Source organism: Ixodes scapularis, unplaced genomic scaffold, assembly GCF_016920785.2.
Source record: "Ixodes scapularis isolate PalLabHiFi unplaced genomic scaffold, ASM1692078v2 PGA_scaffold4__175_contigs__length_147842914, whole genome shotgun sequence".
Taxonomy (NCBI): domain Eukaryota; kingdom Metazoa; phylum Arthropoda; class Arachnida; order Ixodida; family Ixodidae; genus Ixodes; species Ixodes scapularis.
In genome coordinates, this window is record NW_024609879.1 from 45120687 (window position 1) to 45139010 (window position 18324).

Here is an 18324-nt window from a genome sequence, read left to right on the forward strand (position 1 = left end):
TGCACACCCGGTACATCTCCCCGTCCCCCGTGTGAGCAAAGTCCTCGACCTATGCCACAAACGAGGTGCCACGCCCACCCGCCGTGTGTGTCCTATACCCACATGTTCGGCGTGCGAGATCGCGGCTTCCCAATCTATGAAGCCGGGCAGTGACGGCAGCATAAAGACTGCCGAGTGACCCGCAGAAAGTGGGTCGCAAGTGGGCTCTGAAAAGGTAAGGCCTCCGGTTTCTCCCTTCCCCCGTGTTCTTTCCACGCTCAATCGCCCGAGTCCAATCGAACCGCAAGGGCTTCCAAGGACCTCTCTATCTGGGCGTGTAAAAAGAACACAACAGATGGGGGCAAAATAGAAAACTGCTCGTGTTTGCTTATTTCAACACTGGTGAAATCTATTGGTCTGTTGGGCAGCCCCGGAGCACTTTTCAATCTGCCTTAAATTTATGCATCATTCTTTTACCGTGTGCTTTGAGCAATTCTGACGATGTTATAAGTGGCCACATCTCATAGTTAATGCATACATTTCATCTCACAAATACTGCAAAACCTTCAATCTATATATATGTAGGTTGGATGGGGTCCTGGGCTACATGATACATGCGTGCCACTGTACTCTGATGTCGTCGGCAGTTACAAGCAGTCAACACAGTTAATCAGACTCCAACACAAATGCATAAAGCAGCCTTTACTCGCAGCTCATAATTTACCCACACCTCGTACACGACTGAAAAGTATAGCACCCCCAGTTCACTCATGTGCACTACGAGCCCCAGGCGCTAATGTCAGACAGCTAGAGCTACTATCCTCTTTCCTTTAAAAAAATGTTACCGGAAAAACATGGTCGTGTAACTTAGCTACAAATAGAAGTTCTGGTTGCTGACAGAGATGCAAACTAGGGGCTTGTTAAAGCGAGAGCGGGATGTTTATTACAATCCCTCTTTCCCCCCAATGTCTCCATATATGGAAAGCCTCCCACACTTCCCTTGCCTTCTGCTCAATTAATCTGCGCAAGGTTTTTGTGTTACTAAACATGTGGGAACACTTGCGCCTGCTACAGTGTACTGCCAAGTGGCCCGAGAGAGTAGAATATGTAGAAGCAATACCAACTGGAACAAATTTCCACCCTTCGACCTCTTCATAGTCGTGATGCAACGGTCTTGTAATACATACTTGTTCAAACATAAAATGAGGTTTCGGGAGGAGCCTTTTTCTTTTGTCAATAAGTCAGCAAGTTTTGTAATGTACTACGAGGTTACAATTGCCAAAGCGATGCACATAGCAGATATCTACCAGGAAGGCACTGGAAAAGTCTATAGACTTCCCCGGAAGGGGGAAAAATAAGCTACTCCTAGACAGACTGAGTTCTAAAAATCTGTTTTACGAGAGAAAGGCACTCTCTCGACTGTTTGTAGAACTTAAGACATTTTTGCATAATATCCTACTCCATCCCTGACTTGTTCATTCTTCTTTTTGTTCTTCATTTTGTTTCTTCATTTTTGTACCGTTTATTTGCTGACTTCCGACCCCACCCTAGGAACTGTTGCAGGATAATGCAAAGCATTTTCACCGATGAAGAGTACATTTTGACGATAAAAGTAGCAAAACACTTACGAAGACAAACTTGACCAACGAAGGCGAGACAGGTGATTTCATTTGGTAACGGCGGCATGTCCGACAGAACTGCACTAGTACACCTATGCCTCCCTTTAGATACCCTAGGGCCTAGGCCGATCCTTTCATACCAGTACACTAGATCAGACTAGAAAGCCCCAGGTTCCATGACGAAGTATAAAGGCAGCCTCCACTGCCAGACATGAGACGCGAGCCCTGAAAATAAACGACAAAAGCGCAGCCAACTTAGCTGGGCTCGCAACGATATTAAAAGATTATGTATGCTCGACGGAATTGCATATGTATAGTACCATTCTTGTAAAAGAGCAATTTTTATACGAAGCTAAAGGTGCAAGACTGGAAAGATCAAATGAGTGCAGATGCATATCCAACGAAAATGGCTATAGTCAGAAACAACAGTGCTAAACTAACCTATAAATAGGGTTCAGTGTTTCCAGATAAATCCAAAAAACTCCGAAAACACCTGCCAGTAAAGTATTGGTCAATTCAAATTTATCCGATAAACTCCGAATCTTTATGTGCTAACGCCACCCCCCCTCCCCTTCAACCCCCCCCCCCCCCCTTTCCCGCAAAAAAAAAAAAAAAGTAAAAGGGTTGTTTTTTTTAACAATTTGATCAGTGCAGAGTAAATGGTCATGGGAAAATACCACCATAATTATTCTCCCAATCTCGGACCGTTGTCAAAAGGGGTCTTGCCACTGGTCTCATCAAGGTTGATTGAGGGCAACGTGTCATTGTACATTCAGGTCACAACAAAAGCCACTCTTTTGGTATCCAGTTTGGGCCATGCGATTTGGGATTTAGAGAAAGAAAAGGGCATGTTTTTGTGATTTAGAGAAAGAAGGTATGTTTTTTTAATAGTGAAAGCTATGGACCATAGAGATTGTATAAAATAGGGAACAGAGGCAGTTGAAACTTCTCTATTACATCCTTAACCACTCCACCTTACGCGACGGCAGGCTAGATTGATGGAATACGATGGAATGACTACGAGCTTCCTAGCGACTACCTCTGGGCATTTATTGATTTTAAGGTATCGACGTTTATCGAAGCAACACTTCTCCACTTCTGCGCAACTTTCGTCGTGTGACAAATTAGTATTGCCAATGGCAATGGCACCAACGCCAAATTAAATTGAAGAAATTTTAATTGATAAAAGCGTGTTTTATTTTTTATTTTGGCATATGTTTACATCCAGTTATTATTTATTTATTTTTAATAAGAAACACTGCGAAATTAAACAACGAATTTCAGAGAATTGGGAATGAAACAAATGTAAACCCCTATAAACTTAAAATCTTCGGCAAAAAATAAACTCCAAAAAACACCCTCCGATTTTGACGAAAAATAAAGTCGGAAAACACGAAACCCTACCTATAACTAACTAAAATAAAAACGAGGTCAACATGGTTAGCCCGAACATGACAATATCGGCACTTTTTCGCGTTTTTCTTAGACAAGTTTTCAACCATAAGAAAACTTTCACCACATAAACTGAGGCTCCGAACAAGCGCTTTCCACCAAAGTAGAAAGTAACATAACAACCGTTCAATTATAAAAAATAAAAATAAAAAATATTTATGCTAACAGTATCACACCATGTACAAAATTTCTAGGACTCGTCCCTTTATGAATCTGGAATTAGTTATCACATCCATAAAACCTATCTTTCCGACATCCATCTTCCCACAATTCTACCGTAACGTACAGAAAAGTGCATCTTCAGTGCGACCCAGACCAACACAAGACAAAACACCTGCAGCCCGTCCCACCATCCCCGAGACAATGCGGCACAGCAAACAACCGAAGCCTCGCTCTTGACGAGACACCAGCCTTCGATCGAGGACACAGGCACTGCCCCAGAGCAGAGAGAAGAACGAGAGAAAGGGCAAGGATGAAAAGAGAGAGAGCAGAGCACGAGGCTTGCCCAAAAAGGAGGAGAGAGTGAAGGTGATTTGGGGGGGGGACCAACGCCAACAAGAACTCGCTCGCAGACAGTCCCTGACCCCTAAGGGACCAGTCTACGCCTGCCGGGGCGGGCGACACCCACACGGCCTGTTTTTCCTTTCATTTGCCGACCTTGCTGCCGTCCCACACAGGAAAAGGTGGCGAGGCAGCGGCAGTCGGGGCCGTTGCGACACGCGTGCGCATCTTCACACAATCAAAATGAGCGCGGCCGGCACCGCTGCCTCCGCCGCAACAATTAACTGGTATGCGGATTCTGCGGATTCCCGGGGGCTTCCGTCGACGAACCCAATTTTTTATGGCGGCTGCCGTAGTCTGTTTCAGGTTAAGAAAAGCGGGGCAAGCCTCACCCACATAGCTCTCTCTTCACCACAACTGGTGGATTCCTCCTCTAGAGCATTCGCTCTGCTGAAGTGGAAAGAGCGGATTGAGAGCCTTGTGAGAAGAGCTTGTTCTGCTATTTTAAGCCTGTAACGGACTATAGCTTTGAGTCAGAAGCATTTCGTGGAAACATTATTGAAGAGGAACTCTGCCTCTTTTTTTAAGGTACCCAAATCACTTCCTGGAACTGAGAGTACAGGATGTACAGGAACAAAAAAAATCTATGCCTTTTCTCTGGCTGCTCTTAAAGAAGAAGTAATGTGAAAGCATTACATCTACTTTGGCACGGTGGTGGTCACGGAAGGTTAGCACGTGGTGTCACGTCATGCAGTGTCACACGACTTCATGATGTAACACCATGATGCCATGTGGCATGGTTACGTGGTGTCATATAGTCATAGTGCCATATGACGTCACGTCGTAATGTCAGAGAATGTCACCGATGCTACAATCTGACACTGCAATGTTATGCAGTTTCAAGACACATGATGCCATGACATCTGTCACTGTGACAACACGTGAAACTGCGTCAAAAGAACTGTAACGTCACATGTATGACGTTCCCCTTACACAAAATGTAACGTCACGTGTGTGAAGTTACATGGCATGACTGTGTCACAAGTGTGACGTCATGACATATGGGACATTACGAGTGACATCACATATGTGATACATGCAATGCTGTGACATCACATCATCTTGCACAGTGCCACATGAAGTCACATTGTCATGTGATGTCACGCAGTGTCAAATGGTGCAACACCACATTAATTATATACAAATTCGAATTTTCTGCTAAATTTAATGGAGAAATTTAGCTACCGAGGTGCTTATGGATGGATGCAAACAATCCCACATTTTAGTGCCACTAGAAATGTTATTGCATTTTTTTTTTATTTATTTATTTAAGGACTTGTTGGCCACCTGTACAGAGGCCAAGGCAACACTTCAGTACTGATAGTACAGCAAAAGCAAAACTAAATGAGTTGAACAGCTTCATAAGTCCACAGTAACATAAAGCAGTACAGCCAAAAAGCAAAACATCATAAATTAAACAGCTTGGTAAGTCATCAGAAGCATGAAGCAAGTAACATGAACATAAAAATTAAATAAAGAAGCAGTGGTATACATTAGCGCTTCGTGGCAGAGCGAGATGACAGGTTTGAGTCATGGTGGTTGTTGAGTTCGTGGGTGCGGGCAATAGGGGATAAATTGATGTTATCTGTATGTTGCACATGCCATTGGATAGGAGTAATTGCACACTCACTGAGCTTTTCAAGGGAGCCGAGGTCAACAAGCTCTGAATTGAGTCTGTTCCACGCGGTGACTGTTCGTGAAAAAAAGCTGTTCTTAAACGCGTCCTTGTGGCAGAAAGTCTACCCAGTGTCATATCACGTTTCGCCCTGGTTAGACGACTTGTGTTGGTTGCAACGTAATGGCCAATGTCTAGACCAGGAATCTCCAAACTTTTTGGGTAGGCGGCCGGATCGGGGATCTGTTCCCATTTCAAGGGCAACAAAATAAATAAGCAAATAGAAATGAGGCAAACTAAACACATAATCATATAAAGACAAAATTAAAAGTTAGAGTAAAATAAAAAAAAAAAAAAAGCTAGATGATTACATGAGGATAATAATCCCTGGAGAAGGGCAACAAGGGGGACAATGAACAAACACAAATCTCCAAACACAGCTAGGTAACTCGTGCACGACTGAAAAAATCTGCCTGGTCCTGGTGTAGAACAAGGGACCTCTCCATTTCCAGTGGAGTGCTCTACCAACTGAGCTAATCAGGGGTTAGACGTCAGTAGAGCGAACCGGTTTTATCAGCTGCCACCAGTCTAACACCAACAAGGGTGAAAGGCTTGCAATTTTAAGGTTATGATAATAGTGCAATTAATGCAAAGGAGCAAGCGAGCTGGACCAGATTAGACATAATAATCCCTGGAGAAAAGGAACAAGGGGAGCTTTGTTCTCCTTATTCTAAGAATAAGAATAGCGACGCTGGTAATGACAATGTCCAATTAATGACATATTAAGAGAACAATTAATGAATAATGTGTGTCATTATGATGGTAGTTTGCTCTCGTTTAGTTCTAGTACCTTTGTTTAAGCAGTTGGTGCACAGGGCATGTAATAAGTATATACTAAAATACCGTATCAAATGGTATTGTAGAATGTCTATGTCTCTATATGTTCTGCCCTCCCAATTTAGGGAGTCCAAAGTCACCATTCTTGTTAGGCTGGGTTATCTTCAGTTTCTTGGAAAAAAGCAAAATAATTTGGTGCCAAAACCAGAATTATGGGCTGAGTAGAGCCACTTGTCTCTTTTGAATGAGCATTTGTGATGTTGCAAGTAACATGCAGGCCGGCCGTCAAGCTGAAAATAGCGCTGACCTCACTGACACAGCACAAACTTTGTGCTATATTAGTGATACTGCATTACATCAGTATCAAGTTATGCTCAAGTTGGTGCTGCACAAGCTCTGTTTTTAGTGTTGATTTAGTAACGTGATGCATGCATAAATCAGCCTTAAGCCATAAAGGGACACTGACAGGGTATTTATACTCGCCCAGGTTTTTATTTCTACATAACATATGAGAGCCCAACTACCCAGAACACAATTTGCGGCTTGAAATTGGTTTTCTTTCTACCCGAAAACCGCCGATCGAGCACTGGCCAGTTTGTGTCCTGCTCACTCTCTTCTCCGTGGTCACATGAAGTTTTCTATAGTTTAGGCACAACCACCAAAGATAATCAAAGTTGTGGGTCATCGAAGGCACACACTCAATAATAAAAATAGAAGAAAAATATGATACCTATTTTTTATTGGATCTAAAAACTGCAAAGATGTTGACTGAAAAAAAAAAAAAAAGTTGCACAGCCACATGATTTTTAGCACCCCACCAACGCCCTCCTCCTGTACATTTCTTCTTCCTCCCCAGTCCAGTTTCGGTTTCGAGCAGTTGCGTTCTTTGACTTTACTAAAATTATATGTGATGGTGTAGCAAAATATTGATTGGACAGCCTTCTGACACCACAATAAATTGCCTAACAAAAAATAAAAAAACAACTTTTAGGGGGTGTCAGTGTCTCTTTCACAATATTTCTTTTTACGGCACTCCCAAACTTACACCTACATTTTTTTATTTCGTCTGCCGTGGCTTTGAGTGTGGCTTGGCCACTACAGCTGGCATCATGCCAGACCCGCTGTTGACCTTGGCCCATCGTTTTATCAAAGCGGTCAATTGTGAGTTGCCCGATTCGGACACGAAAATTAAACAAGTACATAAAGCGCGAAACACACGTACGACGAAACCGTCCGATCCGACGTCCGACCGCGCAATACGACGGTCGGAGGCGAGGGTTTTCAACGCTCTCCGATGCTACGGAAACCCTCTTCCCCCAATGCCATTCCGGCAGTCCGCACGTCGGATCGGACGGTTTCGTCGTACATGTGTTTCGCGCTTTATTCATGAAATGGAATGCTCACAAGCTACTTAGTATATACACAAAGTTTTGCGGTTTTTAGAGCTTCAGTAATTGCAAAAATCAATTTACGAATGTCGATCACTTTCGTCTGGCGACCAGGCAGACAAACTCTTGCCGTTCAAGAGGAGCATTCCACTCTTGTCATAGTGTGTTTTTCTAACATTGTTTTCTTAAGGGGGAACATGGGCCCAAACTTTAAATTTTTTTGAAAAAATTAATTTTTTCAATTTTGAGGTTTTCTGCTTTAGAACCCAATTCTACACCCTTACACTAAATTTGATAACCATACACCCTATAGTTACTTTGATCTAAAATATTTTCAACACATTGTGAGGCAGTAACAAAGTAAAGGAGTTCAATGTTTGAATGCATTTTTCTCAGTTCCACATTTTGCTGCAAATTTCATACGAAGGAATCTTTTGTTCGAAGGTGAAAGTATTCTGATACCACAGTCAACATGTTTCTGAACTGAAATTTACTGGGGAATCGGGCTATCTACTTTATTTTGTTCTAAGATAAAGTCCTCAGTGATAAAAAACTAAGTTTTCAAAGGTTCACATAGGACAGATATGCATCTCATATTTAGAGGTAACAATAACTCTTCCTGAAATATTTACATTTGAGTTATTAAAACTAGATAGCCCAAAGTCCCATATCCCCCACTTTATATTCAAGCAGTCAAAATGGTGCTTAATAGCTTCAGTTACATATCATAGATTTCTTAAGGAAGAGTGGCACATCAACTTATGCAGGTATGTAAATTTGTCTTAGAGAGCTGAGAGTTTGCACAGTACACATACGTCTGAAGTTTAATCTCCCCTGCAAATTTTATTCCGATCACTTGAGTTGTTCAGAAGTTCAACCTCTAGCCGGTGTCCCGCCTTAATATTTTTTCATGCACAACCGTAATAGGCTTATGACTGTTGGTAGGCACAATAAATAAATAATAAATATAGACTGCTCAAGTTAGTGACAGCCCATAAACCATGTGATCATCGTATATAGTTGAACGCTCTCTCATTCTAGGCTTCCCCATGCTCCGCTCTCGTCCCTTCTCCCTCCATGCACGTGCAAGATCGCCACGGACGACGACGAGTTTGTCCGTGACGATCTCGTCGTCGTCGCTGGAGCTGGCTCGTCAGCGGGTGGAAGCCAAAATGACCAGCTTGCAACATCTTCTGATAAAAATCACTCTAATCGCTGCTGCGAACAGTGTCGAAGACTTGGATGAAGCAGCGATGCTGTAGACTTCATCATCTCGAAACTGCATGCTCGAAACTCGGAAGGTAAACGGGGAAGCTGAAGCACGAGACGCTGAGAGCCGAGTCTGCGAGTGCGTGCAAGGGGACGCCGCGCGGTGGGCGAGAAACGTCACTGACCCAACAAACATGGGGGCATTTTCGAATGGCGTGGATTCGAGGGTCCCGCATTTGCATAGATTTATCCACGAAACTATGGCGCCATTTTCCAAACAAGTTCAGCATAAATATAGGAACATACAATGGGTCCTAGCAGTGTAGTTATCTCATATTAGTGCATGGCCCCTCAAAGCTTGGCAGAGTTTCTTTTCAGAAGTTCACAACATAGATTTCTGAAGTTTCTCAAATAGGCCGGAACGAAATGTAGTGCCTGCAAGAGCGTTCCAAACTAAAATACTATGGAGACTGGCCAGGTCCCCTCTAGGCATAGGTACAAGTAGAATGGGACAAGACAAAGGATGAGCACAAAAAAAGAGTTCTGTTGCACTGCGAGACAGCAAAAATCACTTTCAAACTCAACAAAAATCCGTAGACTTGTTTCAATATTACGCCCTATTTTAGGCAGAGCAAAGCACACTATACAGTGCTGAGTGCAAATGACACCATTGAGCTGCTCAGCTCACTTCTAACATAACCTGATATCCCCAGAGATAGCCTACCTAACACCAAGGCAAATCGAGGGGAAATAAGGAGTAAGATAACTTTCGGTGTGCAATAAAAAAAGTTACGAAAATGCCTTTCTAGATTTTGTAACCGGCAAAGGCTTGTGATCGCAGGGATAAACCAAAGAGGACTGCCCTTCCCAGTCAGCAACGTTGGCTTATCTCCTGCTGTAGCTAAATAAAAAACACCATTTCTGCCAAGGACACCATTGGCCATTACTAAAAATGGGCTATCTTATGGAGAAAAGAGTCAAAGTACAGGCTAGCTGGTGGAAGTCAACCATTACGTCGTTTACCCTGAGACTGGGGGGGTTTTTTGAAGAGCAGAAGAAACAGAAAACAGACCAGTCTGTTTTTTCTGTTTCTTCTGCTCTTCAAAAAACCCCCCCAGTCTCAGGGTAAACGACGTAATGGTTATCTTATGGAGTTTTTGAAAAAATAGGGAATCCGGTCAAAAATGGGGGATGAGTAATGTTCACTTGTGAGCAACTCTATCTGGTTATAAAAATGGGTGTTCTGCTGCGTAGCCATACTGCAGTGCTTTCACAGCTTTGAGCGGACACTGCTATCATGGCCAAAGATGTGAATGAAGCCGCAGCGCACGCGTGGTATGGTAGCAGGCTGCATCGCTTGGTATGGGGCATGGTAGCATTAAGCATGCGCGGCATGCTTAACAGTCAAACTGATGTAATAGGACCGAGCCATCTTGAAGAAGCTTTCGAAGCGGCGTTGATGGCACACCGAGGTTTATCATTGAAGGATGCAGCGAGTCATTAATTCCTATCCTGAAACACATTTCTCACCTTTTGCTTGGTTCAGGTGTCTTTCCCTCGCTTTAAAAAAAGTCTGTGATCATTACGATTTTGAAATGTGGTGATGCGTCAATTGTTGCAAATTATTGCCCTGTTTTTTGGTTTCTTGGCTTCGTAAATTTTTTAAGGGATTGCCATTTATATGCGGTTGCTTTTTTTTTAATTTTCGTCAGAAATTAACATTTGTACAGCACGGATTTCTGAGTGGTCGGAATGTGGAGATCTATTTGTATATGGTGTTTGTCTAGAGTTATGTAATTGGTTGAAGAGCTATTTGTTGTTTTGCACGAACACTGCTCGTGTTGTAGACAGTTTCTCCCACACCTTTATTTCAACATCTGGCGTTCCTTGGGGATCGGTTCTGAACCCTCTTTTACTTTTATTTTTTTTTTTATAAATAATATAGTGTTGTGCGTTAAAAGTTCTGAGATGCTCATTTTTTCCAATAATAATAAGTTGCTTAAAAGAATTTGGTCCCCAGAAAACTACAATATATTACAATCTGATCTGTCACATATGCTTCCAAGATGCAAACAGAATGTCGTTGACTACACATGTAATCTTCATGGAATGCCTGTGCAGCAAGTTTCTGTTGTGAAAGATCTTAATGTGCATATAGGAAGTTCCTATGCATTAAAAAATCATCTACCTTTTATTGTGGGTAGCTTGTTGAGAATATTGGGAGTTTGTTTCACGCTTGACTTTCAAGTTTAGGCACCCTTATAGCCCGATTCATCATTTCAACTCTTTAGTAGGGTCGCGACTTGAATTTCCATCAATGATATGAAATCGAAAACACAAGCCACGAATATTGAACACGTTGAGGAAAAAATCAATTTGTATATATTTAGAATGGCGTATTTATTATGACTATGAATATCTACCAGAAAAATATTCTTTCACTTTTGTCTAAAAGAGGGGAGCTCGTCACTTAGCTTTCCTATGAAAGGTTGCAAAAAGCGCTAGTGACTCTGCTCATTCATTTTTTCTGTATATTTAATTTTCGTGTCAATTTTTGCTCCACCAGGCATTTGCTACTCTGGTACACTTGTTCACCCTGTAACGTCACCCCTTTCTCGCAACGATGGTGCAAAGTCCTCACATTTTAGTGAAATGTAGGAGGGAGATGCGGGCTTTGTACCCTGGCACAGTTTGGTGCAAATTGAGCAGCAATCTGATCACTGCTATCAGGAGAGACCAGTTCATTGGGGGGCAAGGGGGCCTCATTTTTTTAAGTTGTCACGTTGCATTCATATCGGCAAAAAGATACCAGTTGCTCACGGTATTGAACTGTGTCAAAGGATGCCTGTAAAACTTGCCCAGTTTTTCCATGCCAGATTAACGCAAACAGTATACCAAAAACTTTATTCCCTCCTTCTTGCTTTTCATACGGGAAGTAAAACTTTTTCGTTGAGGATGTAAAATGTGAGAAAATGGGCCCTACAATAAAGTCGCACAGAAATGTGACTTCATTAGCAGCTTGTTTTAGAGGCAAGGAATGTACCTACATTTTATGCAAACTTCCTTGCTTCTTGGGTCATAATTAATTTTAGCATAACTGTGCAAATTAGTATTTTATTTTCATTGCTATTTTTTTTTTCTGCCTTTTAGTCACACACCAGGAAAAAGAAAGCAATTGCCTTTGAAGGTGGCTTTTTTGTGTGACCCCATATTACACCAAGCAAGAACTATTACAGCTGTTTGAGAGAGTTGGTTGTTCACACTTCCAATGTTACAGCACACCAAAGCATACAAACTTTGCATAGGCACACAAAAAGGGGGACAATCATGCAGGACTGAGTGAGTGCACCCTATTTTGTGTGCCTGTGCATCTTCCTTTGTGTGCTGTAACATTGGAAGTATGAACTATTACTTATTTCCCACAAATTGGAATATTAGGTTATCAAATGTGGACGTCTTTATTAGAAATATTCTACTAACCTACACCATTTATTTGTGTTAACATACTGTAAAATACCGGGCAAGCGCCCACTCAAAATTCGGAGATAATCGCAAAACAAATGGGGGATGGGCACTTGTCTGGGCATCAGTTTTACATATCAACGTACTGTGCATATTTTCTCAGATCTTACAAATTTGTGAATGGGCACCTAGTGTGGAATGGGTGGATGTGCGGTACTCTACGGTAATCACTTCCGTTAATAACTATACTTCTTACAGCAAATAAATACACTATAGTCAGTTACAGGTTAAGAAGGTAGCGGCAAATGCCCCTCAAAGGGAATCGGATATCCCTCCGCCACCTCCGCATCCAATAGCGTCCCACCGTTTCCGTGACGTCGCGGCCAACGCGCGAGGAGGGTCTTGCCTTTCTGTACATATTTGCTTTATCTTTCGACTTTGACTTAGATTGTGGTAGCCACGAGAGGGAGATTAGAGTTCCCCCCACCGACGGAAACAAATACGACTTTCGGGGATTAGCTTCCCCCCCCGATGGATACAAAGGCTGCTTTCAGGGGCTCGGTTCCCTCTCCGATGAATACAAAGGTCGCTTTCTTAAAAAGTGGAATCGGAGACAAGTGGGAATCCATTGAAGCGGAACAAGGAGCGTTTCCAGTGAACTCTTCTTTCGACTGCGGAGAGATTTGAAACGGGCGCATCACACTTGTGGGAGGAGCTTCTCCTACCTTCTTGACTTGTAACCGACTATACAAACAAACTTGGTCATGTGTGTTTAGTTTACCTTAACCGCCTCAAGCAATTGAGTTGTGTCATAGGCCACTGCTTGAATATAAAACACACACATTATCTCACTGCTAAGCGACTTTAAAGTAGATTGCGAAATTTTGGAGGATATGATTTAGTTCTTCGAATGTTTAGCTAAACGCAATTCAGAACGAAACTGTGACAATTCAAGTGAGCGGGGGCAGGGATTGAACCCACAATTCTTAGGTTAACAGCAGCTTCACAACTGAGGGAGTGTGCTCACTGAACACTGGGCCAACTATTTCATCTTTTGGAAGTGCATTGAAAAGAGTTCCTTGATTTCAACAGCAATAACCTCAAATGTAACGGGGAACAAGCCCATTCGTCAACACTATATACTCAAATGTAAATGTGCAACGACTTAACTTGAAATTCATCCATCTTTTTTTTATCAAAACAGGAAAAATTTTCATACCATGAGAAAACTCTCAAAAGCATGGGAACCTTACCAGGCACGTAGCCAGGATTTTGTTTGAGGGGGGGCCCGCCCATGAAAAAAAGCTGTATGAGGGGGAGGGGGGAAAGGAGGCCCCAGCAAAATGGAAGATTTTGGGGGGGAAGGAGCCCATGGGTGCCCCCGCACGCCCCTTTCTGGCTACGTGCCTGGACCTCGCTGAAAAGAGAGAGTGGTGGTTGAAAAAATGTATGACGTTTACTAGTCTTTGTAATGCCGAATCTTGAGGAGGAAAAGGGGAGGGTATGCCGCTCTTCCCCCTCCCCTGCCATTTAGCGGGAAATTTCCCGCTAAACTAAACAAGGAAATTTTTTCATTCAATTTAGAGGGAAAATTTACTGCTAAGTTTAGCGAAGAAATTTTTGTGCTAAATTTAGAGGAGAAATTTCTCGCTAAATTTAGCGGAAAAAGTTTTCCGCTAAATTTAGCGGAAAAATTTCCCCGCTGCATTTAGCGGAAAGATTTCCCCGCTAAATTTAGTGGGAAATTTCCCAGCTAACCTTAGTGGGAAAACATTGCATAATGCAACGCGCAATTATGCCAACAGCGACGCCGCTCAACTCAGAAAAAGATGCCAAAGAGCTGCACTCTAAAAAAAATTCTCTTACATTCCATTCTCAGACAGACAACATTGCACATCAGTAGACCATCAGAGGAAACACTCGGATGGTCACAGCACTACGCGAATGTGCAATGAGGTCGGCTTTTTTTCACATTGCTTGGCTCTTTTTCTAACTCAAGGTTTGTGTTGAAGTCATCGAGCAACACATGCAGAGGAGTACTAATAGGTACAAATAGACATATATGCACACAGATGTTCAATATTTTAATTGCTGTTTGTTATCGTTACTCACTAGTTAAAGGCCGACGTACAACCTCGGTTTTCTAAAGGGAAGATAATCCCCTTAGCACTCCCTTCTCCTAAGCCACGAGAAAGCCTAGTTGGGGCAAGGTAAAAAGTGGGGAAGACATAGGAAAGGAGAGGGCGGGCAAAAGTGGAAAGCGTGAAGTGTACGTCGGCCTTTAACGGTAAGATGACAGGTCAAACTATACTGCTTTTCAGCACTTTTCACCGAGGCAAAAATTGCTGAGTTACTCGGCAGTTTAGCTAACCTAGTTCAGAGAGTGATATGTGTGTGTCATTGTTGTCACTATACCTATATGGCACCATTTTTTTTTATTAAACCAATAGGGTTTAAGAATTCCCACGCCTCAATTACAGAATTAATACAAAATTTTTGCGTTTTGATCGAATTGCAACCCATCAAAACACACACACAAAAAAATCAGAATTTTGCACCTTAAAAAAAAAATAATAACCACAAGTTTTTCTGCAAAAAGAGAAAGGGGGGACACAACCCCCCCCCCCTTTCTTTTTAATCCTTAAGCACTTCATATAAACAATCAGGAAAAGAAGAAACCAACATGGTTTTTGTTTACAACACGAAGAACAAAGAAAAAAAAAACACAACTTGCACAAGGCAATTCTTTTGAATCAGGCGAAGAATCGTGGCATCACGCGAAGCTCCGCTGATGGCACGACTTCTATCGGGGCAGTATCGACGCCAAAGCACCCGGCCAAATCGTGCATCGAACTTATTAGTTCCGGCTCGCAAGTTGCGTGACCTCCGTGAACGGTTTTTGTAGTTTGCCGAAAACGAAACACATTTCCCTCTCGGGGCCCCGATGTCCCAACCGAAACAGCCACGTCCCGCACAAACCTCGAACATCCGCCACCAGATGGCCGTACACGCCAAAGCGTCGTCTGCTATTGAATTCGTCTTTCCCACCCGCTTTCATATTCAAGGCGACTCAGTTTTGCTGTCAAGCTTCGTATTCCCAACCGTGAATAAAAGAACTACTATATATAATGCAATCAGTAATAAGAAAAACAATTTTTTCAGCTAATTAATTTTAAAACATGGCTGCGAAAAAAAAATTATCCGACATTAAAGTGAATGTAAGGGCGCAAACGAGCTGGTTTAAATTGAACATGACAAACTCCGACACTGCACGCAAAAAACGACACGAACACTAAAAGGTTTCGAGACCTTTTAGTGTTCGTGTCGCTTTTGTACTTACTCTCGGGGTTTATGTCATGTTCAATCCATCCGACAAATTTGTCTTTCCAGATACCATGAGAAAAAAGCTGCGGTACACTGAACGGCTTCCCTGAGTAACTGCACTCCTAATTATGTGTCAATCTTAGCTGAAAAAGAAAAAAAAAAAAAAAAACATAAAAGTGGTTGAAAGAACCCGAAGAAAAACGTCAGCGCAGACGACATGTCCTTGACAATGACGCAGTTTGGCCAACGAACAATCCGCGGTCATTTAACGGTTTGAGACGCACGGAAGTAACTTCAACCTCGAAAGAGACGAAGGAAAAAAAAAAAAAAAACACCATAGAATTTGCTTTTCTTTTATGGCTTGTTTTTTGTGGAAGCCCGCAACTCTTCAGCAATGCAAAAAGAGAGCGACAGGAAGCCCATTCGCGTTCGTTTAAAAAAGAGATGACGAAATTCGGTGAAGCGTTCGGCGGGCGACCTAGCAACGGACAAAGAGGTCCGAATTACAAAAGCCTCGATGGATTTCTAAGCGATTGTACGAGGTACCACGTACATGACAAGCGCAAAGCTGTAGTAATCAACGCCGCATCTGCAAAATTTGAAACGTCTCGCTCGCGCGAACGCATCGCCAGCTGTAGCGTGTCGTCTGCAAGCATTCGTAATTGTCGTAATCATCCAAAAGTTAAAAAGAAGTGAGTAGAGTGAGTAAGCATAAACTACGAAGTTCGGAAATAACCTATAATTAAGGCAAAAGAGGCGAAAATCGAGCCACAACATAGCAGCTAGGACTAAACGGTTTGAACACCTGCGAAGTGGTACTACCACAACCAGCGACCACATCCCCGCGGTAGTTTCTCTCCAAAGCGACATTAGGAGAGCACTCACCTTCATTTTCTTCGTCGTACTTGAGCGCTTTCGAGATGAAGTCGAACGCTTTCTTGTGGTGCTGTTTTTGTCGGATCAGGAGGTTCGCGTCTGGCTCCTCAGCCGTCGCCATGGTGGTGGTTGTCTCGGCCGTCGCTAGATGGCGGCGCGGGACGAACCCGCGGCAGACGAAACACAGCACGAGAAAGAACTGGTAGAAGACCCATCGCAGCAGCCAGAAGACGAGCAGCAGCGGGTAAAAAAAGACAGTCAGCTTTCTCTTGCGTCCGACTTGTACGCAGTCCGTTTCTCCGTCGTCGAAATTCTCCCGGTCGTCCGACGAGTCGCGAAGTAGCGCAACGGTGGACGCCATCCGCTCGTCGCCATAACACAAACTCGACTGTGGTTGCCTACCGTCCGCTGGCGCGCAACTACACAAACACAAAATTAAAGAGCTCTCCATTAGAAGACAAGGCCTGCACCTCTCACACCCATGCGTCATCATTGGTGGGCCCAGCAGTGACGCCTAGCCCGCATCAGCGACAACGCCAACGCGGCTTGCGGCGTCTCACCATAAGCGGGAAGCTAGCAGACGGCTGCAAAAACAAAAACGCACACGCGTCGCGTTTTGCGGCGTACTCTCGTCGAGCTGGGACGTGTTTGCATCTTGGGGCAGGTAGGAGAAACACTACCACTGGTGACGTCATAGTGAGGCCTTGTCTCTGGTTGTCTCCATTCGCGAAGTGTGGCGTAGCGTGTCACGTGACTTGTAATGAGCCAATTGCAGCCCGCCCGTTTTTCCCAAATCGACTTCGCCGGACGCCGGCAGCCCACACAGGCGTTCAACGGATACACACAGCGTGCCAGAAACGTGTCGAAACGCCACATGCAATCGATACGAGCGCGATTTATTCGCGTAAAAAGTGGGGGGTGATGCTAATAACGTTCTGGTTGATTAGGAGGATGCTCCAAGCCAAGGCCGACGCGGCTGTGTCGCAGCTTACATCATACCGAGGTTATGAACATATTCAGGCGGCGCCCGCAAACGAAACCAATTCGTGCGGAAGGATGTCGTTTCCTTTTGCATTGTGTACGAGCTGAATGCGGGGACCGAATACGTGTCCGGGGTGTTCTAATCGGCTTACGGTTCATGTGTAATCATTTTTCTTCGTTATGCTATCGCGTGTTTGTTACAAAGGCAAGGAATTATAGCGCCAGCTACAGTTCAGTCCTACTTTTGTTCTTGTAATATATATATATATATATATATATGTGTGTGTGTGTGTGTGTGTGTGTGTGTGTATATATATGTATAGGGTGACCACCTTCCTGCTAGCGAAATGCGGGACACGCCGGGGGGGGGGGGGGGGGGGGGGGGGGGGTAGTGTAGAGGATTTATGAACAAGCTAGCACACCATGAACTTAGGCTCTGTTAACACATTTAATACCCTGTGCTGTTTATACACCTGCAAATTGTACTACAACAATTAAGCTAAAATAATTTTCACTCCTAGTGATATATTTTTATTAGAAATTCGGTTTATATGTTACTATATGTGCTTATGTTGAAAGCATAAAAATCAACTGCTGCAGAACTCAATGCATCAAATGAAATTAAGAAACAACAAATCTTTTTCGGTCTATTGTTTACTCTCAACGCTTACTTTTATCATCATGGCCCTACTGAAATTTTTAACGCCATGTTCTTTTTCGACAGTTGTGAATTACAGGCTTCTTGTCTCGTGTAATTGTCTCTCTCCCTCTCTCTCCACCCCCCCCCCCCCCCCCAAAAAAAAAAAAAAAAAAATCTACAGCAGCGTTTTAGCATTGACATAGCGATTGGAAAATCATTACAATATTCTATATTTAAACTTTTGGCGAGCAGTGTTTCTTACAATATTTTTCCGCCAAGGGGAGAGGCCACAACGGCGCATGCGCGTCGGTTTCTGCTCCTGCAAGAACGACGGTCACTTCCCACAATTCGTGGAGAGAAAATGCAGTACCATTGCGGTTC

The 18324-nt window shown here is 43.3% G+C and overlaps 1 protein-coding gene across 2 annotated transcripts in view; it reads right to left on the reverse strand.

Annotated features, from left to right (window-relative positions):
• LOC8032764 (spastin) overlaps positions 1-16739 on the reverse strand; it is a 53984-nt gene extending 37245 nt beyond the window's left edge. Inside the window, exon 1 of one of the 2 annotated variants that reach the window (XM_029971848.4) lies at positions 16332-16739. In XM_029971848.4, coding sequence (XP_029827708.2) covers positions 16332-16683 — 352 coding nt within the window. In that variant the 5' untranslated portion in view covers positions 16684-16739. The remainder of the gene's footprint in view (positions 1-16331) is intronic. The other variant, XM_029971861.4, reaches the window with a different exon arrangement.
• Positions 16740-18324: the final 1585 nt, after the last annotated feature.